The sequence below is a fragment of the Caretta caretta genome, chromosome 7 (assembly GCF_965140235.1).
Source record: "Caretta caretta isolate rCarCar2 chromosome 7, rCarCar1.hap1, whole genome shotgun sequence".
Classification (NCBI taxonomy): domain Eukaryota; kingdom Metazoa; phylum Chordata; order Testudines; family Cheloniidae; genus Caretta; species Caretta caretta.
The window spans coordinates 80,749,103-80,761,914 of NC_134212.1; the positions used below are offsets into that span (position 1 = coordinate 80,749,103).

The window sequence follows — 12,812 nt, forward strand, 5'->3', positions numbered from 1 at the left end:
GAAACAAAAAATTGTTCTTCATTTTCTCCAGCTCTGCCATATAAGGGGTTAGGTCATTAACACTTTCCAATCTATTGTGTTGAAAACTGTTAAAATTTTGAGTGAATAAGCTCTTACCCTCATACTTGGGCTCCTGTGTTCTTGTGTTTGGCACTAATTTAAATAGCCTTTTTGCAGAAGGTTTGCCATCATCTGCATCTTTTTAACTCCCTTCAGAATTTTATATTCACTGGTGAGTTTTTTTCTAAGCTACTATCTTCCAAAGAGTAGTGTCTCTAAGCTTTTTGAATGCTTAAAGATCCTTTAGTGGATGTGTGATGTCAGCTGCCTTTTGATACATAATATTTCCATAATATCCTTTCCAAAATGAGCAGGAAAGTGTACAGATTTCCAAATGTGCTTTCACTCATCCTGTATACAGAACAAAAATAATTTCCTCTGTCTTCTATTTTATACCTCAGGTTATATATCAGTGTTTTCTTTTATTTTATTACCGCTATTTAGCTCTGTGCCAAAGATTTGAGAGTTTTACTCTGTCCAGATACCTTTCTTGCTAGTACTGTGAACCACAGCTCTTCCTCTCACTTTTATTTACTTTTTATTCTAGTGTCTGTATATTTGTCTATATTCTGTTACACACTGTAGGGCATTTATTTTCTCTTATTTCTACTTTATACAAGTTATTCTTAACTGTATCACACTTTCTATGTACAGTGCTTCTCCATCCCAGTTTTGCAAAACCAAAACATTTTGTCATCACTCAAAATATTCCTTCTTTCAGGAGAGTCAGGTGTAAAGTGAACAAAATCAGTACTAACACTGTTACCACAAAGGGGGTGCTGCTATGTACAGACTTGCAGTTGTCATCTTCGGCACAGTGAACATTGATGCACATAAAGTGAATATTGATTTTTTTCCACCAGGTTTGTGAAAAAGGTGGTGGTGGTGGTGGGAAATCATTGTTTCTGCTTCCAAGTGCTGTGCAAAACTTCCCAGATCTACGCAGGGTACAGTCAGGGTTAAAATAAAGGGTAGTGGGGAAAGCATCTCTTGGCAGAGATGGGGGTTTCTCCAATTTTCTGAAACCTTCAAACAAACTTGGTCCAGACGACAGCTGAAGACTAAAGTTGTTTTTATTTTATCTAAATCAGTCTATCTATAACTGTCTCTAGGAATGCTAACATCCTAACAGAGCTTCTTTACAAAACTGACTGAAAATTAGAACCGGACTAATGCACATATGATTCTGACAGGTGTGTCTGGAGAGGAAAGAAACTATTGGCACCATCCCCTGAAAGAGTTGCCAGTAAAAGGCCAGATCTGGATCCTTTAGCATGATGGGTTGAGAGCTACAGGGGTTTCCCCCGCTAATCTAATCCTATGGACCCTTAGTCTACATATAATTTGCATATACACAGTTATTGGCCCCATCTCTCAGGAAGGACCACAAAATGGTAGGTGAATAGTCCAAGACCTGTAATCATGCTGTTCAGTCCGCTCTTTCCATAGATTTTGAAGTAAAAAGTAGTGAATATTTTTTTAAATTCTAATTCGCAGTAAATACTTGGCCAATTGGCCCTAGTACATTTACAGTAAGTATACTTTTACAGTCAAAATACCATATAATAAAATCCTTGTCTGCCTCAAACATCCACCCACCAGTAAATAACAATCCAAAGAATACTCTTCAAATCCTGCCCAAAAAATCTTCAACCTCCTATGAAGTGATTATATTAGTGGCATGCTAAGCCCAGCTTTGTTGCTAGGAAGGAACTCCTTCAGCGAAGGAAACTTCTCTACAAGAGGAGGAGAAACAGAGGGGGTGATTAAATGTAAGGGATGCTGATTGTGCTGTACACACTGTGCACAACACACTTCAAATGGTGACTAACTGCCAATAGACATAAAAGTGATTGTCAGTTAGATTTAGTTACTTTCACTTTTCTGCAGCCAGAACGGAAGGCTGAAAAAAGTTCCAGGATAGTCTTTTTAATGTGGGTCAGAATTTACAAAGCCTGGCCACAGTAGTAGCTGTGTCTAACCCCTGGTACAGAAAGAATGCTGTGTTTCTCAAAGGTTTTGATGTACCAGGCCTAAGAAAGAAAACAACTCACGTACAATGGATGAAGATTTGTAATATCAAATAAAAATGGCCTCTCTCCACAAACTATCAAGAGCAGAATCTCTGTAGGCTTTCCTAGGCACAAATGCTTTCATGGAAATAATTGCCAGCAAAGATTAATATGAGAGGACAACAAAAGCAAAATACAAGTAAACACAAGAACGGGTATGTTGCTGTTTAGAAGTCATTTGGACTACTGCTGTGAATCCTGTGAATGGGCTCTTGGAAAAATAAACATAGCCTTAAGAGCAAACTTTATAACAAACAATTCTGCGGAAAAATGGATACAGTACCAAAGGCCTAAAACATTTATCCCTGCATCTACCTTAATGTATCACATTAAATCAAACAGATTGATTGTACAGGGTGTATTGGAGTGCTTCAGCTCCTTCGTGCTATGTTTTTGTACTTTTGTATTTCAGATAAGTTCTCTCCACCAGCACTTTGGACACTTGCACAGCCCCAGAGAGGTATTTGCACTTCTTTATAAAAATACTAAAACTGTTAGCACTAAATATTGTTTAAAAAGTAAACACACACACTAAAGATGGTACAAGAAGCTCTGTGGATTTTGAATTGTTTTAAGAATTGTACAAAACTAGGTGTTTTATGTTTGTAAAACTGTATACAGTCACGAAATGGAGTGTGAATCTAAATTTTAAAAGTTTTTAATTATCCAATGAAAATATGAAGCCTCTAATAAAAACGTGTCTTAAGAACATAAGAATGGCCCTACTGGGTCAGACCAAAGGTCCATCTAGCCCAGTATCCTGTCTTCCAACAGTGGCCAGTGCCAGGTGCCCCAAAGGGAATGAACAGTCAACTGTAGATTCCAAAGCATCTTTTGAGTTCTTTGCAACTTACAGTGGACATTGGTTGAGTTTTGGACATTGCTCTGATAGGATGTGCTGCCACCAACTCAGAAAGGGTAGTGATAGGACTGAATGTAAAGATTCCTGACAGCCTCTAACAGAAGGATATTGGACTCCCTGGTTGCTAAACCCTTCCAAGGACTACAGAGAGGGAATGTTCTCCCAGATTTCCATCCAGTAGAACAAAATTAAAAGAGAGAGAGGATTGCTAGTATTTTATAAGGCTTTCTGTAGATCTACTCAAAGAGGTTTTAAATGAGTTCATAGAACCATAGAATATCAGGGTTGGAAGAGACCTCAGGAGGTCATCTAGTCCAACCCCCTGCTCAAAGCAGAATCAATCCCCAATTTTTGCCCCAGATCCCTAAATGGCCCCCTCAGGGATTGAACTCAAAACCCTGGGTTTAGCAGGCCAACACTCAAACCACTGAGCTATCCCTCCCCCTCTGTGGAGTGAAATGAGCCCATTGATTTTACTGTGAAATAGAATATCTACTCTCATAACAATAATTTGTATATTGTCCTACATACAAATGTGTTTCCTTGGCTAACACTGTAAATAGTGTTCCTGCTTTTTTTGTACACCTAGTATGTTAGCATAAAGTAATAAATATTTCTATTCACCTTACCCTTGTGTCTGATTATTCATAGTTATTCAGACAGTATTAATAACAGGGAAAAGATGGGCCTAACAGTGATCTGCCATCGGAAACATGCTTCATTTGCACTAGATATAGAGGAAGCAGAGAGATCACTACATTGCCCTGGGTAATTTATGCAAACTAAATTAGCAGCCAATGGCAGCATAAATACAAATAACTCTAAGTAAAAACCCACCTGGTTATTGGCTGGTTTTTGCTTGAAGGACCCCACAATGACAATGCTTATTGGGGCAAATTCTGAGTGATTTTGAGCACCTGCCATTTCCACTGAAGTCAAAGTGGGAAAACAACCTCTCAGGATTTCATATTTGTTCACTGAAGAATGTACAAATAATGATAACAATGAAAAATGTATGTTCCTTCTTTTCACTCTTACTGAATAATTTAGGGATATTGGATTCTGATGTTCAATATATTACAAAGAAATTCAGACTCATGACACTGTGCCCAATGTGCCTTGACACAAACCACATTTTCCAACAAAAAAGGCTGTTTTTCTTCCTGTCTGTCTTAGATACACCAATTTAGGGATATATTCCGTCACTGCAGTGCAACAGAACAGAAATCAGTGTCAGTTCCCACAGTGTTTAAACACTACCCATCCGCAAGGAGGAAGGGCTGAGATTGCACCAGAAAACAGACGGCTGTGCTTCTCTATAGCTCATTTATTCGGTTATTTGTCTTTGTTGTTTCATTTAAGAGGTAATGAGAAAGGTGTGTTGTTCTACAATTTCTTAGGCTTTCTCCTCATCAAAATGTCAGAGGGAAAAGAAAGGCTATGTTTATTTCAAGCTCTATACATCATCATACCCACTTTTTGCAACTTCTTGGGACCTCAGTCTACTCCTGTTCCCAATGTATGCAGCTCCAACTTGGACCTATTTGAGCTGACTGACTCTAAGAATGAGCTCATAAAAAATGCCCCTCATTTCTTGAATGTACACTAAGTGAATGTCAGTCAAGCTTAACACATTGAAGACTTGTTTAGGAAACTCTGCTGATGGATGTAGGCTTTAGACATCAACATTTATATAATTAAAGGTTATATTCTAAAGCAGTCTGCACTCACCAGAAAACTGGATAAGGGCAATTTGGTAAGAGGTTGGCTCTTGAAATCAAATCTAGTCAAAGAACACACAAGTCCTGGGAGTTCCTTTTTGATTTGGTGTCTTTTATAGAAGACAAAGGCTTTTCCGTTTAAAAGGTAGATATTAAGGATCCAGTTTACATCCAACAGACTTACAGTGTCCCAATGAAGTGATGATAGAAATAGGGGGAAGGAGGAAAGGCTGAACATTCAATTTACTTTCCCCTTATGAAACTTTGCTCACCACAACAGCATGTGATGGCCCCTTTGTCTGGCTGATTGGGACAAAAAATGCTGTTACCCTGTAAGGGCTCTCTCTGCAATTGATTGCAGAGGGGCAAGATTTACCTGGGCAGGGCAAGGAGGAACAGGAAGTTGCTGGACCAGGTTGGGGTAGGAAGGTACACTGCCCTTCCCAATGACTTTGGTAGGGTATTTATAACCCAGGCAGTTCCAGAGAAGCCCTATCTCACTAGGATCAGGCTGCCAATACTCCTCATCACATCCATGGAATCAGAGTAGAACTGGGCTTCTTTATGATCTGCTGTGCATGTTAAGCTAATTGCCCTCTTTCCCTGGAGGCTGGTAAGGATTTTTTTTCCTTGCTGCCAGATTGGCTGAGGCAGTGTAGGTTCTTTTACCTTCTCCACAGTGGGTCAGGGACCTGGTGGGGTGGGCAGAGAGGTTAAGTTAAAATGTAATGACTCAGTAATGTAAAACATGTAGCAGACATCCAGTGCAGGTACTCATTACAGAAGGGATATGGTGATCAGATAAAATGGATTAGAAGAGGATTTCGAGGAAAGCATCTATTAAGGAAGATGGGGAAGGGAGTTCAGGGCTCCTAGTATCTGCGACAGCGTGGAGCCAACCCCCACCCACTTCCATTTCAGTCCCCTTAACCCTTATATGAGGTGTTGGGCGGCAGAGTCCCAGCAATAGGCCCAGGTTGGAAAGTGAGAGGGCTGGCAGCAGCTCCCCAAACAGGTGGGAATGGTTAAGGAAATAATGATGACCTGCACTGTACACTATATTGCCAGGTACACCCAGATATTTTGGGTGAATAAAGCTGCAGCCTAATTAAACCACATCCATTGCCTCCTGCTTTTCTTCCAGCATGGCCGGACAAATTATGGAATTTTGTAAGCCTCAAAGGCACCATGTAGGGTAAAATACTTTGTACATTTGTTTTTCATCAATCTTAAATCAGCCTTTAAAGTAGATACTGTAGAAAGTGTTGTGCAACAAAGCAATTTAAATCCTTTTATCAATACGGTGGCTTCATCTTCTATTCTTTGACAGGCCCAGCTGAGGACCATATATAAAGGAATTAATAATATATTCTCTCCACTGGATGCACAGGGATCAGACTTTGCATAGCAAAGGAGAGGTGGATATTTAACCATAGTTAATATTCTCTTTTCATTTCATATAACCATAGATACAACGTGTGATCACAAAAGGGATTGTTCTTCTCTTTTTGAAAAACTTTCAACTTTCCTGTAACTAAAAGGTGCTCCTGCTACACTTGGAGCTCATATTGCTAAGAACTAAAAATATACTTGTTGCTAACACTAAGGGCTTCATTTATACTGCACACAGATTATAAAAGCAAACCGGGGATATCAATGACTTTGTCACGAATATGTTTAAGAAATACGAGGCAGCTGGCAGAACACGGCTAAAAATTGTTGCTTCACTCGTCACAAGCTGGCTAGATGGTGTCACTTGGATTTATATAAAAAATGGTGAAAAGGATTTCTGGTAGGCTAACAATATTTTTATAAAGATTCAATTTTTAAAGTTGTATGCTGTAATCACAAAAAGATACTGTGTTTGTTGAGAGGAGATAACAGAACCCAAGACAAAGTTGGTGTTAACTCATTAGATCATGGAGTTATTCTATTTTAAATCAGTAGCACAAACAGCGTATAACAGAAAAGTAATTAAATTGGTTTTAAATCCAGACTTACCAGTATTTGTCAGATATTGAACATTTTTCATCACTCCTCCAGTGTAAACCCCAGACTCATAACTATCCATTTCACCAGAGACAACATGAGCCACCCTTGCAGCACGCCCTCGGATGGCACCGGCTGCACGGTCTAAATCATCAGCAGCCTGTTCTCTCAGTGCAAGGATGCACTTGTTTACATCCTCCAGAATGTGGCCTTCTGTGAACAAAATAATAGCTACTTTTTAGATTTGATTCCTTTAGCTGTGATTCCACTCAGACAAAGTCCAACAATGAGTTCATACTTTCTTGCCAATTCGGAGATAGTGCACAACACTTACTTAGGCATAAGACTCCAGCTTTTCCTTCTCTTGTGACACCTGATACTTTTCATTTGATATGGTTAAAACTGTTCATTGACATTCCAGTAGTATTCCCCCTTTCAGCTGTATGTGCAATACGGTTCCATTTGCTGAGATAGCAATGCAGTAAGGAGTCAGGAATAGTTACAAAGGCCCAAATCTTCAAAGGCATTTAGGAGCCTAACTCCCATCGAAATAAATGGACATTAAGCATCTAAATACCATTGAGGGTCTGGACCTAAATGTCTAAAAACATGAAGGTGTCCTGTGTAAACATCTATGGCAAAGTGCTTTATAAAGAGATAAATTGTGTATCTATAAGAATTGCCATAACTGAATTAATCTTTTCCATGTTCATGGAAATAGGACCATCAGCTTTAAACAATATCTATGCTGATGACTTACAAAATTCTCTGCAGGCTAAGCATATCTGGCTATTTCTCCATATTTTCCTATATTGCTTGCTGGCAGCTCAAATATAACAATAATAAAACTGAACTCCCTATTTTGCCTTCCAAACTTTTTCCCCTTCCTACTTCCACTAATAGCCTAGGTGTCCATTTTTGATTCCTTCCTCTGCTTCTCCTTCCACATGCATGCTAGTACCAAAGCTTGCTATTTCATTCTCCACAAAATATCCAATCTATCAAGAAAAAAACCACAAAACCATTTTTGCACTTCCATGAGTTTGTCCCTGAGATCTCATCTCAATTGATCATCTCCATTTCCTGCTAGGTTAAATATGTTCGGTCTTCAAACAAGATAATGAGTCACCTTGGTTATAATCATGTCTTCTGTGATGAGACTGTGAAATGCTTATTTGGTTAGACACTTAGCAGATGCTTCTTTAACTACCAGATGTTTCCTTAACTCACTTCACAAAATGTTGACGGGTCCTCATGAATGTTAAATATCAACTATATGTGAAAGGTAGCAATTACCGTGCTGTATACTTATTTTTGTAGTGTTATGGAGTGATTATCCTATTTTATTGTGTCTACTTACCCTTTTTGTTATATGCTGATTTTGTATGTTTTGATTTTGTTTGAGCCTTTTACTGGGATGGTCGTCTTCACCCCCAAGCCATTATTTGGTTCAAACCTTAATGCCAAAGGAATTTTTTGACTTTCAAAGGGGCTGTGTATATTTCTGCACTGTATCCTCTATCTTTAGAAACCCGTCCCTAAGTATTTAATTCTTTGTGCCATGGATTCCAAGCTTCTTGGAAATGTATATATTATATAGAGGGATATATTATTATCTATACAGATGTGTAATCTAATACCTGATTACAGTGTGGGAAACAGCTACCCTCTTGACAGTTTCAATTTATATCATTAATTATGTTTATTGTACCAAGGTATATTTATGTTTTATAGACAACTTTTGATTCTAATCTAAAAATAATGATACAATTAGAGAAGGGGGTGACTTGCAAAGCTCTTCATACAGAAAAGTAAGATTTTTTCTTTTTTAATTCAAGGGCCTCAAAGCTCTCACCTGCCAATTAAGACACTGATTCAGCAAGGTGCTTAAGCATATGGCTAACTTTAAGCATGATAGTAGTCTCACTGACTCCAGTGGAAATACTCATGTGCATAAAGGTAAGTATGTGCTTAACTAATGTACTTAATTGGGGCATTGAAGAAATAGATGATTACTCATGATAGGAAAAATGTCTACTGGAAATAAATGGTTCTTAAAAGTCACAGGTAACATGTTTATTGACCTTCTACCCTAGAAGTTTCTTTCATATACATCTTGTTATTGAATTACCTCATTTCATACACAGACCTAAAATGAGCCTTGTTTCTCCGCTCAGATGTATTGTAAAATAACATCAGTAAGAGAGGATGTGAAGAAAACAGATTTTGGTAACACCATTAAGAGTGCCATCAAGAACAGATAGTCTCCTACACTACACAATAAAACCATCCAGTTCCTACACCCCGCATGCTAATACTGGATGTATGTTGTTGAACACTACATAAAGAATATGTCAGTATTCATTTAAACCTTGTATTATTACATGATTATAAAAAGGGAATCATGTCTATAGTCATTTAGAAACCCAAAAGAACATACCAGACAAAACCCACCAGTGTATAATCACAAAGCATTTAACTGAATACAATGCAGAAACTCCTCAAACATTAAGGACTGTCATAAATATAAAGGGAAGGGTAAACCCCTTTGAAATCCCTCCTGGCCAGGGGAAAGCTCCTCTCACCTGTAAAGGGTTAAGAAGCTAAAGGTAACCTCGCTGGCACCTGACCAAAATGACCAATGAGGAGACAAGATACTTTCAAAAGCTGGGAGGAGGGAGAGAAACAAAGGGTCTGTGTGTCTGTCTATAGTCTGTTTTTGTCGGGGATAGACCAGGAATGGAGTCTTAGAACTTTTAGTAAGTAATCTAGCTAGGTATGTGTTAGATTATGATTTCTTTAAATGGCTGAGAAAAGAATTGTGCTGAATAGAATAACTATTTCTGTCTGTGTATCTTTTTTGTAACTTAAGGTTTTGCCTAGAGGGGTTCTCTATGTTTTGGAATCTAATTACCCTGTAAGATATCTACCATCCTGATTTTACAGGGGGGATTTCTTTATTTCTATTTACTGCTATTTTTTATTAAAAGTCTTCTTGTAAAAACCTGAATGCTTTTTCATTGTTCTCAGATCCAAGGGTTTGGGTCTGTGGTCACCTATGCAAATTGGTGAGGCTTTTTACCAAACCTTGTCCAGGAAGTGGGGTGCAAGGTTTTGGGAAGTATTTTGGGGGGAAGGACGCGTCCAAACAGCTCTTCCCCAGTAACCAGTATTAGTTTGGTGGTGGTAGCGGCCATTCCAAGGATAACGGGTGTAATATTTTGTACCTTGGGGAAGTTTTGACCTAAGCTGGTAAAGATAAGCTTAGGAGGTTTTTCATGCAGGTCCCCACATCTGTACCCTAGAGTTCAGAGTGGGGGAGGAACCTTGACATGGTGGCACAGTGGTGGGATTAACCTGAAATCATTTTGAGATCCAGTTGAGATTTTTTGAACTAGAAATACAGATTTTAAAAAGGAATTTTTAGGAAGTCCAGAAAGCAGCTTTGAAACTGAAAGCAGCTTAGTTTCTCTCTGCTTTGTGGCCAAGCAGAGACAAAAGGCAAATTCACAATTATCTTGTGAATGGCAGGTTTTCTTTGCCTGGAGGCAGGGTACTTAACTCCTGCAGGGAAATTCACAGTCTTCCAACCCAGAGTTTTTTTTTTCTTTTCTTCCTAAAAGTAAATAGGGGGTGTGTGCTCTACCCATTTGCCTGGAGACAAAAGTGGCAGGGTTTTTTTTTTAGGATTTTGATTTTTTTTGTTTTACAAGGAGCACAGGTTTGAAAAGGAATTTTTTTTTTCCTTTGGGCTGCTGGTAAGCAGGTTTCCAAGTAGTTGGAGGTTTTTTGCTTTGATTTGGGCCCAGAGCAGAGACAAGGGAATTGTCTTTTTCTGTAGGCTGACAATCACTATCAGAGAATAGGTATTCTATTCCAGCACAGCAAAATTTTACAGCCAAGTTTTGTTTGTTTATTTCTAAACCATGGGTGTAAAGTTAGTTAAAAACAGAGAGGTTAGAATGACAAAATCCACGACTCGACAAAAGCTGGAATTAGCCAAATTTCAGGCTGAGGAAAAACAAAGGGAACATGAAAGACAGATAGAACTCATGCGGCTGAAAATGGAAGCAAGGGACAAAGAAATGGAAGCAAGGGCCAAAGAACTGGAGGAGAAGGAAAAAGAGAGGAAGCATGTGGAGGAGGTGGAGAAGATAAAGGCCCAGCAGAATATACCAACAAACCCTAGCAATCCTTCTCCAGGTACCACTTCCCATCCCAGAAAGTTCCCCACCTACAAGGCAGGTGATGATACTGAGGCCTTCTTAGAGAACTTCGAAAGGGCCTGCCTTGGGTACAACATCTCTACTGACCAATACATGGTAGAGCTGAGGCCGCAGCTCAGTGGACCCTTAGCTGAGGTGGCAGCTGAAATGCCTAAAGAACACATGAACAAGTATGAACTGTTTAAATCCAAGGCGAGAGTCAGAATGGGGATAACACCCGAGCAGTCTCGTCGGAGGTTCAGAGCCCTAAGGTGGAAACCAGACATGTCATTTACCCGACATGCCTACCACATTGTGAAACATTGGGATGCCTGGATATCAGGAGCAAGTGTTGAATCTCCAGTAAATTTGCCCTTCCTAATGCAAATGGAACAATTCTTAGAGGGTGTTCCTGAGGAAATAGAAAGATACATCCTAGATGGGAAACCCAAAACTGTAATCGAGGCAGGAGAGATTGGAGCCAGATGGGTGGAGGTGGCAGAGAAGAAGAAAACTGGTCGCAGTTGGAGCGGAGACCAGAAGGGACCACCCCAGACCACACCCTATTACCGGGGGCCGCCCAAAGCCCCACCTACCTCCCAAAGAGCCCTCCAGACCCCTTATCGTCCCACCACCCCGTTCTCCAGCAGCCCTCCTCGCCCCAGTGACCCGTCAGCTGGACGATGTTTTAAATGTAACGAGCTGGGGCATGTAAAGGCCAACTGCCCCAAGAACCCCAACAGATTACAGTTCATTGCACCGGAATCACACCAGAGGTCCACAGGCCCAGATACCTCCCAGATACCCTTGGAGCGGAGGGAAACTGTGAGTGTGGGCGGGAAGAAGGTCACCGCGTGGAGGGACACCGGAGCACAAGTGTCAGCTATCCATGCTTCCTTAGTGGACCCCAATTTAATCAACCCAGAGATCCAAGTGACGATTCAACCCTTCAAGTCCAACTCTTTCAATTTGCCTACAGCCAAGTTGCCTGTCCAGTACAAGGGCTGGTCAGGAATGTGGACTTTTGCAGTCTATGATGATTATCCCATCCCCATGCTGTTGGGGGAAGACTTGGCCAATCATGTGAAGCAGGCCAAGAGGGTGGGAATGGTCACCCGCAGCCAGGCTAAACAAGCCGTGAGGCCTAGCTCTGTTCCGGAAACTTCTATCAGGACCCAGTCAGAGGTGATGGACCCGGACCCCAGGCCAATGTCTGCAACAGCAGTAGTGGATCCAGTCCCAGAGACCCAGACGGAACCAGTCCTAGAACCGGAACCAACCGAACAACCAACACCAGACCCCGTGTCAGCACTGAATCCAGTACTTGCAACCTCAACACCAGAGGGCCCCACTGAACCTGAACTGGCAGCAACCGATAACCCTACACAAGAGGCTCAGCCGGAGCCTGAATCCCAACATAGTGCACCAGCGGAGAGCGGTTCACAGTCAACAGAAACAGCTCCATCCCCTATATCGCTTCCAGAGGGACCAAGCCTAGGTCCACAATCCAATGAGGGACTGATGTCTCCAGCATCAAGGGAACAGTTCCAGACCGAACAGGAAGCAGATGAAAGCCTCCAGAGAGCTTGGACGGCGGCACGGAGCAACCCACCGCCTCTCAGCTCTTCTAATCGATCCAGGTTTGTTATAGAAAGAGGACTTTTATACAAGGAAACTCTTTCTGGTGGACACCAGGAAGACTGGCATCCTCAGAGACAGTTGGTAGTTCCAACTAAATACCGGGCCAAGCTCTTGAGCTTAGCCCACGATCACCCTAGTGGCCATGCTGGGGTGAACAGGACCAAAGACCGTTTGGGTGGATCATTCCACTGGGAGGGAATGGGCAAGGATGTTTCTACCTATGTCCAGTCTTGTGAGGTGTGCCAAAGAGTGGGAAAACCCA

General features: G+C 40.8%; 1 protein-coding gene across 9 annotated transcripts in view; it reads right to left on the bottom strand.

Moving 5' to 3' along the window:
- The window catches only part of CTNNA3 (catenin alpha 3), a 946,302-nt gene that overhangs the window by 222,571 nt on the left and 710,919 nt on the right, over window positions 1-12,812 (bottom strand). For 8 of the 9 annotated variants that reach the window (XM_075130833.1, XM_075130836.1, XM_075130831.1 and 5 more), the window contains one exon: window positions 6,717-6,917. The exons of the other annotated variant lie outside the window; for it this stretch is intronic. In XM_075130833.1, coding sequence (XP_074986934.1) covers window positions 6,717-6,917 — 201 coding nt within the window. The remainder of the gene's footprint in view (window positions 1-6,716; window positions 6,918-12,812) is intronic. 9 annotated transcript variants of the gene reach the window in all.